Raw genomic sequence first — 15,112 nt, 5'->3', positions numbered from 1 at the left:
ACCTGCCAGTAGCCAAGCAACATGTGGCCTTTCATTCAAGACATGCCAGAAACAGCTGAGTAAAGTGTGAAGGGGGATGGCTGGCAGAGCTAAATCAGCATGGATTAAAAAAAGAGCAAGATCTCTCTCTCTCTCATTTTTATGTGTAAGTGAGGCCACTTTTATATAATAAATACATTAAATATGATACACATCATTTTACCTCTTCAAACACATTTTTTGTTGATGAGATCAGTGAGCTAGACGTTTTAACACACCAGGGATTCTAAGCCCACTCTTAGTACTCCTACTCCTGGTACACAGACTATCACCTCCCTTACTCCAGCCTCTTACCCTCCCAACTACTTTGAAATAAAGCCCTAATTTCGCTTTCTTACACAAGGAGCCAAATCCATAGCAGATACAGAGAGAAGAATTCCAGTTCTCACAGGAGAGCTGGTTTGCTAACCATGTCAAGATACCCGCTAAGAATAATACACACTTTAAATAATTAAACCTCTTTAAGAAAGTCCAGTCAGCCTTAAGATACTGTTTCATATACCCTGTAAAACACAATAACCTTTAAAACACCATTAAAAATTCAAGGAATTATTATTCAGCCATCAATGGATAACTTTAAAAGGGTTAAAGTGGCCTAGATAGGTCGCATTTGCCCTAAGATATTACTAATATATTGATGAACTCATAAAGCATTTACTACTGAAGAACATAAGCTTTTGGCTCTTCAGTCTTAAAAAGCCAAGCCTCACAGATAGTTATATTTAAGATATTTTAGCATTTAGTGCCTCTCATTTCCACAACCTTCAAATGATAAAGGAGCTTGTACCTCAAAGCGCTCATCTTCACAACGATAGATGTGTTCTTCATACTGGGTTTTCTTGGAACTAACAAAGGTGGAGTCCTCAGACCAGGAAGGGAAGGAAACCCAAGTATCATTTAAAACCTTTGGGTAAAAGAAGAGAAACTGAAGCCAAAGTGTAACAAAGCTTTCCCGTGATTAAGCATTCTCAGTAAAGACAGACACAACCCTAGGGGATGGGGAAAAACTACTAACATTACAGCTTTCACCTTTAGCAAGTTTGCAAAAGATGGAAAAGGTTCTGGATAGAAGCACATAACATTTTCTTCTGAGAAAAGACAGAGAAGGGTCTTGATTTCCTCATTCACATAAATTCTCGAACCCTGGTGTCACTCCCTTCCGGAGGAAGCAGAAAATTCAGGGCTGGTCCTTTCTAGGGAAGGCCTTACCTCTTTACAGAGAGGAGTCCGTCCTGTACACTTGGGCTGCTGGTAACTCTTTGGTAAGGCTCGATAGCTGGAGCCCAACCGTTTACAAGAAGCATAATCTATCTCCATGGCAATGCCCTCTGTGGCTCGTTCCTTTGGAAAGGTTTCCAGATGTACAGACTCCTTATAGCCCAGAAAGTTTTTAAACCAATTAAACAATTCAGGGAATTTCCTGAAGAATCAAACCAAAAACTGGTGAGCGATTAGAAGCATGGTGCAGTTATCCTGAGGTATGGCTGCTACTATTTGGTTTTGGGTCTGCTACCAGGGACAAATTTGGTCCCCTCTGCTACCAGGGACTAATTCCAATGACAATTATTATTTCCTGCCTAAGAAGTCCTGCTTCTGAGTATCTGGCTTCCCTTCTTCTTATAGAGCACTCCAAGACCAGTCAGGGTGCTGATGGAAGAGCTACACTGAAACTAAGCAATAACCCGCTGTTCTTCTAATCGAGAAGACCACTTTAATGCTCAGATCATTCTTAGGTTATCAAATACAGTCAAAATTCTAGAACCCTAGAAGAGACTGGTCTCTATAAACATCCAACACTGGTCAGCGCCTTGGGAAACCACTGGTCTTGGCTAATGCCCTCTTGGCCTATTTTTCCATCTGTAGAGTTAAACTAGAAGAATTGGGATCCCTGGGTGGCGCAGTGGTTTGGCGCTTGCCTTTGGCCCAGGGCGTGATCCTGGAGACCCGGGATCGAATCCCACATCAGGCTCCCAGTGCATGGAGCCTGCTTCTCCCTCTGCCTATGTCTCTGCCTCTCTCTCTCTCTCTCTCTCTCTCTGACTATCATAAATAAATAAAAATTAAAAAAATAAATAAAAAATAAAAAAAAATAAATAAATAAATAAACTAGAAGAATTCCCAGAGGACTCCTATGACACTGACATTTTATGAGTCAACTAACTGACTTAGGATGATCAAAATTATTTTTGCTTATCACATACCCCCACCTCCATACCGCACACCAGGACTTAGCCCCTCACTCCACTTACCCCAGGAAAGGAGAGACTAGCTGCACAAGCTCAGCCCGAGATATCACCTCCTGGTTAAAGATAACAAGACAACGCAGGAAATTCTCATAGGCCTCTGCGCTCCTCAGAGCCTTTCGGACCTTACGGAGACAATCAGAAGAGAAACAGTTAGATGGGGCATCAAAACATCCTGGACTCCTTTTAAAAGATTGGGCAAATTGGGATGCCTGGGTGGCTCAGCAGTTGAGTGTCTGCCTTTGGCTCAGGGCATAACCCTGGAGTCCCATGATCGAGTCCCACATGGGGCTCCCTGTGTGAAGCCTGCTTCTCCCTCTGCCTATGTCTCTGCCTCTCTCCGTGTCTCTCATGAATAAATAAAATCTTAAAAAATAAAAAATAAAAGATTGGGAAAATTTATTTATATATTAGATTTTATTATTTATTTATTCATTCATGAGAGACAGGGAGAGAGGCAGAGACACAGGCAGAGGGAGAAGCAGGTTCCAGGAGAGTAGCCTGATGTGGGACTTGATCCCAGGACCTGGAGATCACACTCTGAGCCAAAGGCAGATGTTCAACCACTGAGCCACCCAAGAGTCCCACAAGATTGGGGAAATTTAAACAGTTATTTGATGATACCTAGTTACCCTACCAAAAACGAGTTAACCTAGTTTTTGTTGCTTCTAACAGATGCTTACAACAAGACTCTTTGTCAACACTGTCTTCAAACTCTGGTAACCTTGAATAATTTTTCTTTCTTTTTAAAAGATTTTATTTATTTATTCAAGAGAGACAGAGTCTAGAGAGGCAGAGGGAGAAGCAGGCTCCCCATGGGGAGCCGAATGCGGGACTTGATCCCAGGACCCTGGAATCATGACCTGAGCCAAAGATCCTCAACCACTGACCCACCCAGATGCCCTGAATAATTTCTTAAGTAAGACACTTCTGCCCTCTGACCTGATCCTTTTCCTTCCTCCACTTATAATCCTGAACATTTTAATGTCCAAAAACCTAAAAATGTTCAATAGCATACACAAGGTAAAACTAGCCTGGCTAGATGAGCAATCCAGCCAAGTAAATGAGTAAATATTTAATATTGTGGTCCTTTAATGAGGACTGTAGACAGATCCTCACCAAACCAAGTAGTTTAGCAATAACCCTTTATCCAGGCTCCTGTATACTTTTACAACTGTCAGTAGACACTATATGGAATATTAGTTTTCAAAGCTAAAGATGAAAGAAAACTGTACTTTTGGTACTATACACCATACTCACTTTTAAATTTTTATTAGCCTTTAAACACACACAGAAGTAGACCAAACAGTGTAGTGAACCCCATTTACCTGGCCCAGGCTCAATGATCAACACATAGTAAATTCTATTTCATCTATAACCATTTCCTCCACCACTGAATTTTAAAGCAAATTTCAGACATTTCATCTATACAGCTGACCTCTGAACAACATGGGTTTGAACTGTGTCCGCCTACACTTGAATTTTGACATACAGCACTGTAATGTATTTCCTTTCTGATTTTAATAACATTTTCTTTTCTCTAGCTTATTATACAGTATATCATACATAGAGCATTCCGAGTAAGTGTTACTTGAGTATTAAATATCATCAGTAAAGCTTCTGGTTAACAGTGAGTTTTGGGGAAGCCACAAGTTACACTCAAGTTTTCAACCCACATTATTCAAGGGTCAACTACATATCAGCATCTACCTCTGAGAAAGAAGTACTCCAAGAACAAACAAATATCATCACTCTTTAAAAATTTAACTTAGGGGGATCCCTGGGTGGCGCAGCGGTTTGGCGCCTGCCTTTGGCCCAGGGCGCGATCCTGGAGACCCGGGATCGAATCCCACATCAGGCTCCCGGTGCATGGAGCCTGCTTCTCCCTCTGTCTGTGTCTCTGCCTCTCTCTCTCTCTCTGTGACTATCATAAATAAATAAAAAAAAAAAAGTTAAAAAAAAAAAAAGTTAAAAAAAAAAAAAATTTAACTTAGGGATCCCTGGGTGGCGCAGCAGTTTGGTGCCTGCCTTTGGCCCGGGGCACGATCCTGGGGACCCGGGATCGAATCCCACATCGGGCTCCCGGTGCATGGAGCCTGCTTCTCCCTCTGCCTGTGTCTCTGCGCCTCTCTCTCACTATCATAAATAAATAATAATAAAAAAAAATTTAAATGTTAAAAAAAATAAAAATAAAATAAAAATTTAACTTATTTATGCTGTACCCCTCCAGTCTTTCATTGTCACTTGTCAGCATTTCCCTCCAAGTGCCCAGGCAGCCCCCGGAAACCGTTCCAAGAGCCAGGGATTCAACTGTTAGGCAGGACAGCTCACTCAGGCACAGCAGGCTGGAGAGAGCCCAGGAGAAGCCAATCACAGAGATGCTAAAAACACCTGCCCTTTGCAAAAACACAAAGGTGCAAGATAGAGTAAATCTGCACCAGATCAATCCAGGCTGGTTCCTGCCAGTGAGAAGTCTGACAGTTATCAATTACCCCGATAAAAGCAGCCTGCTAATCAAGTTGACTCCAAGGAGGAAGTCAGACACAGGAGGAGAGTTAAACCAATCTACCACACACACTGTTTACACCAGTCATTGCACCACTGGCTACGTCTCAGGATCACCTAGGGAACTTTGAAAACATACAAGTAAATCAAAACTCACACAAACCCTATATATGATACCACAAATAAATGCCACAAGCAATTAGAAGATTACAAGTCATCTGAAGTCCTCAACAACTGGACAGACTTGGATTATCAACAACTGGGAGCCCCAAACATCTTTCAAGAGTAACATCATGCATTTTTAAAAGCAGTCTTCCACTATAGGAAATGCCGTAAACTGCTTCACAAAACCCAAACAGACAATGCTACGGTTCCAGTGGCCTGAAAGGACCCTACAACTTAGAAACCATGATAACAAGGAGAAAGTCCTAATCAGCTTGAAGCTTCTAAAACAAAGTCTTCTTGGGGACAGGGTGATTTTCTTTTGCCATTAGTAGCCTATATCAAATCTAATTTAATCATTACCTTATCAAAAAATAAGGATTCAGTTCCTACACCGTGCTTGCTGGCATCTGCCATGGAGGAATCCTTTAGGCTGAGCAGTTTAGGTTTCTTCTGCAAAAAAGGAAAAACACCAACATGTAAGATCCAAAGAGTGACGTTCCTGGGGTTTTATTTTCATCTGTGTTCAGTGGATCCATCACTGATCACTGATTAGTAATTTGAAACAAATGAGAGAATTCAAATCACTCTCTCACTTTACACCCTAAAGGATTTCCACCCACCTTCTCCATCTCACAGTTTGCCTGTTGGGTCCCCCCCGCCCCAGGCTTAAGATCATTCTATTTCCCAAATATTCTCTACCAATGGTCACAGCATTACTGTGATAACAGACTGTCCTTACTTTTTTCATTAGCCAAAAGTAACTGTATTTTAGAACCTAGCGCTGCTACCTCATCCTAGAGTGGAGGCAGAGTTGGAGCACACTGCCACAAGTGGATAGAAATCAGTCCTCAACCTTTAATTATAATTCAATTTTAAAAATTCATGAAAAAGTGAAGCAGTTTATTTTCCTAAGAGAAGGAATGACTCTCTCTTGTCAGCAATATCCACTCGGACCAATTTAAGCTTCCTTTCTCAAAGGGAATGAATAAGCCGTGACATAGCTGTCAGGCAAAATTTCACTTTTAAAAAGCCATCTCTCACCTACCTGTGAAGACATGTACAAACTCTGAGAAAAGCAGCACATTTACCTTGACCACCCCAGAGTACACTCTCTAAGAACCAAAGCCTCTACTGCTTATGCTGCCTAAGGAGAAAAGCAGGTAGGGAATTCTCATCCCCTTTTCTAGTGTTTCCACCTGAGGGTGATCAGTGTGGGAGGGGACTGATGTGAGTGGAGCTTAACTGCCAACCTGATTCTTGCTACCCATGTAACGCTCTTCCCTAAAGTAAAGAGATATAAACTATTACTATGTACAACTTGCTTTCAAAAGGAAAAGCCATTACCAACACTAAACAATAGTCTTTCAAAAGTGTGAGCAATACCTAACATGGCAGTCTTTGCAGTTGTCTGCTTGTTCACCTACTGTTAGAAATTCCACTTTTATTATTCATTAATTAGATTCTGCAGACACGTCCACCTCTTCCACATTACATGTTGCTTTAGAATTCATTAAAGCAACATTCAGAACATGCATCTAGCTCTCTCCCTAGCACAGCTGCGTTACATCAAAGAGGAAGAGAACAGGCTTAGCTTTTGCAGGCAGGATGTCAGTGTTCACTAGAACAAGAAGCATCCTGTGATAGGTCACTAACAAATTTAAGATGCCCCTCTGCTACAGCCTGAAGGTCGGGTCCTGCCCTGGAGATTACGGGGATACAGATTAAGATCCGACAACCCCACAAAGGCCTCTAGACCAAAGAACTCACAAAGTGTATATACTTTACTCACAGGAGGACCTTAGAGACCACGGACTTATTTCTGAAATAATTATCAAGCTTAATAACCTTCCCTCTTATTATCGTAGGGCAGGTTGAAGGCATCAAATCAGACGAAGGGAAAAATCAGTATGTCTCAGAAACCGTGGGCAGCAAATAAAAAGACATAATGTCTAGTAGCAAAGAAGAGAGAAAACACAGAGAAAACAATAAAAACTCAGAAAGTTCGGTAATTTGTGTAATCAGTGATACTCTACCCTTCTTTTGCAAAGCCAGATAAGCAGCTCCGCATCAAGTTTCTGTGACATACACCAACTCACTATCGAAGACCCAACTCGCAACATGCTTAGGATCAGAACACACGAACAGCCCTAGAGAGCTGGTCCATGGGCAGGGCTCGTTAGAGTCCCAAGTGCGCCGCTGTCACCTATGCTCACCTTTACCGGGGGGGTGGTCCCCGTTCCAGAGTGCCTACGGATCTGGCAGCCGTTCTGATTGGGCCTCTGAGGCTTGTTGTTCAGCTGGGGCTTCTTCACAGTGCCTCCATGGTCATTTCTCACAGAATCAACCTTTTCAGCTGTTGTTTTGCTTAAAAGCTAAGTAAGACACATCCAAGACATTAATTCTCTTACCCAAAGCAGCACTATAATTTAGAAACAGTCCCCTTCTGTTTCCAGCTTCCTAACTGATTGAATATAATAATTCTAATAGTGTAGTTCTTTCTAGATAAAACTTACCACCGAGCTGTTGGCATCTGGTAGGAACTGTCCAAACTCTGACAACAGATCTTCCTGATTTTTAAAAAGACGAGCCACCTGGGCATAAACCTCCTGTTCAGTCAATGCCGGAGTGTAGTTTCCTCCAGCTTCCTTGGCATTTCGTTGCTCTTTCTGACAGGAAATTGCAAATGGGAAGGTAGCAAATTAGAGGGTCACTGTTTTGAAGAACTCCCTTCGTCACACTTTTTGGGACATTAGATATCTACTAGGGCTGTGCCTAAGAAAGATCTATGTTCTTAGCACCGTTTTAACTGCAAGCTTTTAAGTTGAAAAGTGAGTGAAAAATGGTGGCTGATAATTTTTTCAAAACTACGAAGAGGGGCACCTGGCTGACTCAGTTAGAAGAGCTTGTGACTCTTAATCTTGGGGTCATGAGCTCCAGCCCCACACTGGGTACAGAGACTAAACAAATAAATAACCTTAAAAAAAAAAATTAGGGGATTTCTGGGTGGCTCAGCGGTTTAGCACCTGCCTTTGGCCCAGGGCGTGATGCTGGAGTCCCGGGATGGAGTCCCACATCGGGCTCCCTGCATGGAGCCTGCTTCTCTGCCTATGTCTCTGCCTCTCTCTCTCTCTCTCTCTCTCTCACATGAATAAATAAAATCTTAAATAAATAAAAATTTTAAAAAATAATAAATAAAAGTAGGACAGTATATGTGAAGGCTCAGGGGACAAGTACCAACTAATAACACACAGAACATTAGAGAAATGTCTCCTCCTTCTCCTGTAGATGAACTACACTACAAAAACCATCCTCTAAACTGCCCAGATAATAAGCATCTGCTTCACAGGGCAGTAACTTAAAAATCCTGCCTAGCTGTTACAAAGCAATTAGAGTCAGGCAAATCAAACTAGTTTTATAAACACACAGGTTTTAACCTGTTGATTTCCAGTAAAACTTAGGGAACATAATAATGGTTATTCAAGTTCTCAGACCAGATGCCCTCAGCATGTGACCTGATTAATTAAGACACGCTGAAAGGGCAACTCTCTTACCTGGTATGTGTGCAAAATCTCCAAAAATGCTTTGTAGATGTCTGGTTGGCCCTGGAACCTGTTCTTGATTTTATTAACATAGTTGATGGCATGATTAAACTCCACAGGCTGATTGTTCTGCAAGGATGGGGCCGTTCCCAACGAGATTGTCACTGGTGTATGAGGCTGGACAGGTGGAGAGCGTGGGGATGCATATGGTGGGAGAGGGGGTGTCTGCTGACTGGCTGGAGTATGTGCTTGCAGTTGGGAAGGCTAAAAAGAAAAAAAGTCATTCTCCTCAGAAATACAGATGGTCTGACATAGGAAAGAAAGGTCAAACTAAAGAGAAACAAGGTGTCTGATCAACAAATGTACTTTATTTACTCTGACCAGGCCAGTTGGCCCAACTCAAATCACACTGGCAGGCATGGGGAGTGCAAAGGGCTCACACTCTCTAATACAGATATTTTTGTCTCAAATTTTCGAAATACAACCTGAGAAGTGGCTACATCTCGAATTACAGGGAAGAATTTTTCTAATGCAATTTTTAAGCTCACTCAACAGGTGCAAACAGAATAAGAAAAAAAAAAAATCAACCCTTACTCTCCATAGATCTTTAATGTCAAAAGACACTTGTTGCAGAATTCCACATAAAAATCTTCTAAACCACCTCTGTCCAATAGAACTCCAGTGATGGCAATGTTCTTTCATATTGCACTGTCCTATAGAATATAGCCACTAAGCTACCCAGGGCTACTGAGTACTTGAAATGTAGCCAGTAAAACTGAGAAACTGAATTTATTTTAATTAGTTTAAATTTAAACACAGCCATATGTGGCTAGAGGCTACTGTATCAGACAGTGCAGTTCTAGAGCAAGTACACACCACCACCATCATCACCACCAGCAACGGGATCTTCTGCTTGGCTTGCCATGACCTAATCTGGTAAATGGAGTGACTTTTATAAAATGATGACCCCGTGGGCAGTAACATAATCTGATTATCAGATGATCATTTCTGCCTGTGCCATCAAAGTACTACTACACAATAAAGTTGCCATCTGTTGGGATGCTCATGGGTTCACAAGGCAGGAGGTGGGGACAAAACAAGTTCTTTATAAGTTATGGATGTGTTGATCTAAACAGATACCTAAGTATGTGGAAGGTAAATGTGAACCATCTTATACCAATGTGACTACTTCATCTTCTCTGATGAAATCACCACAACTGACGTCTCTAAATTCTATATAAAGGGGAAATATCAAAGGAGGGTGCTTTCTAGGTATGCATTTAACCTGATGCAACGTATTCCAAGTGCTCACCTTGCTGACTTTGGCAGGTGGGGGTTGAGGAGCTGGTTGGGCAGGAGCTGGGGCTGACTGGGCTGAAGGCTGAGAAGGATGCTGGGGTGGTGGCTGAGGCTGGGGCTGGATGCCATGGGTGGGGATCTGATGAACCTGGCCAGGAGTTGTCACATTCACCATGTCATTGGTTTGCACCTCAATCTTGTAGCCAGGGGGCAAGAAGGTATTGAAGCCCATAATCAGGTCGGGATGTCCTTTGAACAGCTGGGACACACGACTAATCACTCCTGGAGTGTCAATGCTGATTAAAACAAAAAACAAAACATGTACATACAAACACACACACACACACACACACACACACACCACAAAAAGTTAAAGTGGCAAGCTTTACCAATACCCTAGTAAGACAAAAATGCACATTCTACTAGGTTCTCTGAATAGGAAAACAGGTAAAATCAACCTGCATATCACCAAATCAACAAAATACAAAGAACTCTGAAATTCCAAAGCAATTTTAGCCTCATATTCAAAGAAGTTTGGTCACAATGTTGAACACAACATATATTCACGATAACAGTCCTAACAAGCAGATCCTCAACAGCATATCTAAAGCAGTAACTACCAAGCAGGACCCACTCTCTACCACATGAGGATAAATCATTGTGTGTTCACAGTTTTCACGAGTTACTCTAACAAGTGAACCACGCCAGAATATTAGTGTACCCTACGTCAACTCCGAGACCAGGTGCCTCATCACTATCCTTCTACTTCCCTGATTGAGATGAAGTGCTAAGGAAAATTAACCAACAGGGTGAATACAAAGTCCAGGACCCATAATCGTCATCAAGAAAGCAATAATGAAATAAAGACATGATCCTAAAAATTAAATTCCCCAAAAGGAGGCATCCTTTATCTTTCAGCATACGAAAATAAGCCATATCCTCCCTCCAAAAGCAACATTTCAAGCACAAAGCTTGAATACAACCACATAGATCTTTTACCTCTGAGATTTAAATTCCTTCATGATGTCAAGGAAATCATTGTAGACCTGAGGCTGACTACCAAACTGCAGCTTCACCTGGTCAAGATAGGACAGCGCATCCTCCACCTGAGGCAGGGATAAATCTCAAGGTTATAAAAAGAAAATAAGCCAAGAATCATTAAAAACAAATGATTTATGCCTAAACAAAATTAACATGAAAAGAAAATGAAATAAAAATATATAATAAATATACAGGAAAGTATTAAACATTAGTATGGATGCCCATAAAACTCAAGCTTAAAATAAAAATCAATTCATAAAATTTATAGCCTTGCCTTAGATAATTTTGGGGAGAATGATTAGTGAAAAATCATCACATTAATATCATTCACTTATTCATTTCACAAGTATCTACTAAGCTACAACATACTGTGCCAGGCCCAACACGAGTTACTAAGGAATCAATGACAAACAAGGCACAGTCCCTGCTCTACAGAAGTTCATTCACATCTAGCTGGGAATCCTGATACAGTAGGGTACGTGGGTGATCACAAAATGGCCAGAGAGCACATGGGAAGGGCACTTCTGCACTAAGAAAAACCTATGGGCACATAAGGGAGGAGGAGGGCTTCCCCAAGAAGTGATGTCTAAACTGAGTTCTAAGGATGAGTACAAGTTAGCCAAAGTGAAGACAGACCTACAAAGTCAGAGGAAGCAGCATAAGCATAATCCCAGACAGGACACCATCTGGTACACTGGGAAAACTGAAAACAGTTTAGTTTGGCTGAAAGATCTGTGGTGAAGGGGAAGAACAGTGGCAGGAAGAGTGACAAGAGAGGAGACAGGAGAGGAAGCAGGGCCTAGATCCCAAAATGTCCTGTAAATCTTGTTAAAAAACTGTTTAGGGGAGAGGCACATGGGTGGCTCAGTAAGTTAAGCGTCTGACTCCAGCTCAGGTCATGATCTCAGGTTTCTGGGATAAGCCTCTAGTCTGGCTCCAAACTCAGTGGGGAGTCGACTTGTCCCTCTGCCCCTCCCCTTGCTCATACTCTTGCACATGCTGTCTCTCTCAAATAAATAAAATCTTTAAAAACAAAACAGAAACAAACAAAAAAGCAGTTTATGGGTGCCTGGGTGGCTCAGTAGGTTAAGTGTCTGACTCTTGATCTTGGCTCAAGTCATGATCTCAGGGTACTGAGTCCTACATCAGGCCCTGGCTGGAAGAGGAGCCTGCTTAAGATTCTCTCCCTCCTCTGCTCCTTCCCCTCCTCACACATGCGCTCTTTCTCTTTTCTTTAAAAAAAAAAAAAAAAGGCAGTTTAGATTTTTAGTATCTGCGTTTTAGTGTACTCAATTTGGCTACAGTGTTGAGAACAAATTGATGCAAAGGAAGATAGATTAAAAGGAGGCAGGAGGAGGGGTGCCTGTGTGGCTCAGTCAGCTAAGCATCTGCCTTTGGCTCAGGTCATGGCCCCTGGATCAAGCCCTGTATCAGGCTCCCTGCTCAGGAGAGTCAGCTTCTCCCTCTCCATCTGCCTGTTGCTCCTCCTACTCGTGCTCTCTCACTCAAATAAACAAATAAAATCTTAAAAAGCAAGCAAGCAAGCATGCAGGAAACCAATTATGCTGTAAGACTAAATTCAGCATGCAATCCATAGTGGCTTGAACTGTAGTACTGGCCAAAAGAATAAAGAGAATGGGATACACACAAAAGCTTTTTAGGAGGTAGAAATGACAGAGATTCAGGACTGACTGGATATGGGATAAGGGAGAGGGAACATTCACTAAATTATGAATTACTTGGCCATTCACAAAGAGGAACAAGACTGAAGGTCTAGAAAGTTATGAGTCTGATTTGGGACAACTTAATTTGTACTTAGGAGATATCCAAGGGGATTACCTACTAGATGTTTCCTATATATTGTGGGAATATTTTAAATTATACAAAATAGGGGCACCTGGGTGGCTAAGTGGTTGGGTATCTGCCTTTAGCTCAGGTCATGGTCCCTAGGTCCTGGGATCAAGTCCCTCATTGGGCTCCCCGCATGGAGCCTGCTTCTCCCTCTGCCTATGTCTCTGCCTCTCTCTGTGTCTCTCATGAATGAATGAATGAATGAATGAATGAATGAATGAATGAGTCTTTTAAATAAATAAATAAATTATACAAAATATAAGCTTAGGGAAGTTTCAGAAATAAACATATGATTTGATAAGCCCTACTCTTGTGATATACTGTGAAGTAGAACATTTATATTCAAATAAACCATTAAATGATATTTCCAGAGTTGCCCAAACTTCCCTTATGGGAAGCTCCATTATGGGAACCATTATCCCACAGTTAATCAGAGTATTTCATGGTTGCAAGAGTAGTTTGTATACTTTGTCAATACCCATTCATTTCACGGTTGGTTTTTCTGTACTTTTAGAAATAACATAACAATCTGTTAAAATTCAATGGACTATTTATAATTCATATCCAGAACTTTCTATATTGAAATGTCTCATTAATAATGACCAAGGTGATAGAATATAAAACTAAGTTTGCAGAAGAAATAAAGACTTTGGGAGATATTTAAGAATAGCATTCACAATCACATGACAAAGAAGAATTATCAAAAATAAACATGAAATTTTGAATAAAAAGAAAACATGCTATAGTATAATAATTACTACAGAGAAAGAAAAAGTGCAGATGTCTGACTGAAAGAAATGTGATGTGTCTATGTCTGGGGAAAAAAAGGTACTGGTCATAGTAAACTGCTATTTAAATTAGTTACAAAATAACACTATGCTTTAAAATGCCCAGTTTAACAACCACATTGTAAATGAACTATGCGGGGGGGCGGTGGAGGGGGCGAGGGAGGAGCCGCTGGGTGGCTCAGTTCCACTCTCAATTTCGGCTCAGGTCATGATCTCAGAATGGTGAGATCCAGCCCCATGTCAGACTCCGCGCTGGGCATAGAGTCTCCTTAAGATTCTCTCTCTCCCTCTGCCCCTCCACCCCAACAAATAAATAAGTAAATAAACTACCTGCATGTAAGCATACTGAGGAAATTCTCTCATTACCTAAAGTAGAGTTCAATTCTTTATAAAAACGTACATAGAAACCACAACTCAGAAAATAACTTGGAGCTGGTCCTTCAGAAACTGTGGATTCAGGGAAGAACTCGGGGAAGCCCTGAATCTGCCGATGTATTTTCTTGGTTCACTTCAACAGGCATTTATTACCAAGGTCCTTAACCTCTTGAAGTACACAATCTTGTTGGGGAGCCAAACATGAACAACTGTAAAGAGAACTTGCTAAAGATGTGCTAAATATCGATGCTGCTAGCATTCAACAAGTAGCTAAATCACACTAAAGATGCCTGAAATTATTCAAATCTTTCTTGTCATCAATCTGCCAGAGACAAAAAAGAAAGTATAGACAATGATGATGCTTGAAATAACCTAAGGATTTTCACTGAATACTTCCTCATTATAGAATATAAATGGCTTATTGAAGTTTATTCAAATGCTTGTAAAGCATTTTAAGACTGATCCAAAAATGGCTGGCAATGTGGGAATACTGAATGAAGCTACAATGGAGGCATGAGAAAGCATTTTACCCCTCCTCATCAGAACAGAAATTCAACAAGTTCTTGCATCCAGGAATCATACTCAAGAGCAAGAAGAGAAGGAACAGAGCAAGAAGTCCTAACTCTGTCCATAATTCACTCTATAACCCCAACTCTAGAACCCTTTCTTACTTTCTTGATGGTTTCTGTAAAACAGACAAAGCACATCTGTATAGTTATACTCAAGTGAGGGAGATGAGTAAAATAGCTGCTGTGTTTTGACAGGACTGGCAGAAAAAGCTTATAAAAATGTATATTTTTGTTAGTTTAATAGCAAGTTTAGAAGCCCTTTTGCAAGATTAAGGTATTAACTGATGAATACAGTATTAATATAGAATTAAATCATACCAAACCAACTCTTAAAAAATATTTTCATCAGGACTTTGTGAGGTACTAAGTTCATGGCAATAATACAGTTTGGTATACAGCCATCACTCTACAAGCAGACAACCAAAATGTTTTAAGAAAAACATCCATATAGCTTATACAAATTTTCCCAAAGACAGAGCCCAGAGTGAAAATTTCAGGCCCAAATAATTTGACTCTCTTTAAAGACTATGCTTAAGTATAGTCAACTCTTTTTAGCATTCAATTTTCTTAGGCCAATATTAAACAAGTTCCTGAGTACCCAAAGTAATGAGGGCAGGGATCAAGGAGAACTACATTAAGTATCAAGAAAAACAGAAGGCCAAAATGTTTGCTACACATGGATGTATCCTTCAGGGGTA

The 15,112-nt window shown here is 41.0% G+C and overlaps 1 protein-coding gene across 6 annotated transcripts in view; it reads right to left on the bottom strand.

Moving 5' to 3' along the window:
• Positions 1-15,112, bottom strand: part of SIN3A (SIN3 transcription regulator family member A) — a 73,588-nt gene that overhangs the window by 31,525 nt on the left and 26,951 nt on the right. For all 6 annotated transcript variants that reach the window (XM_072746057.1, XM_072746058.1, XM_025986545.2 and 3 more), the window contains 9 exons: positions 10,790-10,896; positions 9,804-10,086; positions 8,504-8,755; positions 7,466-7,618; positions 7,166-7,324; positions 5,313-5,402; positions 2,289-2,407; positions 1,249-1,459; positions 827-943 (listed from right to left, as the gene is read on the bottom strand). In XM_072746057.1, coding sequence (XP_072602158.1) covers positions 827-943; positions 1,249-1,459; positions 2,289-2,407; positions 5,313-5,402; positions 7,166-7,324; positions 7,466-7,618; positions 8,504-8,755; positions 9,804-10,086; positions 10,790-10,896 — 1,491 coding nt within the window. The remainder of the gene's footprint in view (positions 1-826; positions 944-1,248; positions 1,460-2,288; positions 2,408-5,312; positions 5,403-7,165; positions 7,325-7,465; positions 7,619-8,503; positions 8,756-9,803; positions 10,087-10,789; positions 10,897-15,112) is intronic.

Source organism: Vulpes vulpes, unplaced genomic scaffold, assembly GCF_048418805.1.
Source record: "Vulpes vulpes isolate BD-2025 unplaced genomic scaffold, VulVul3 u000000678, whole genome shotgun sequence".
Taxonomy (NCBI): domain Eukaryota; kingdom Metazoa; phylum Chordata; class Mammalia; order Carnivora; family Canidae; genus Vulpes; species Vulpes vulpes.
The sequence above is the reverse complement of the archived record's forward strand: the minus strand, read 5'-3'. Positions and strand labels throughout refer to the sequence as shown.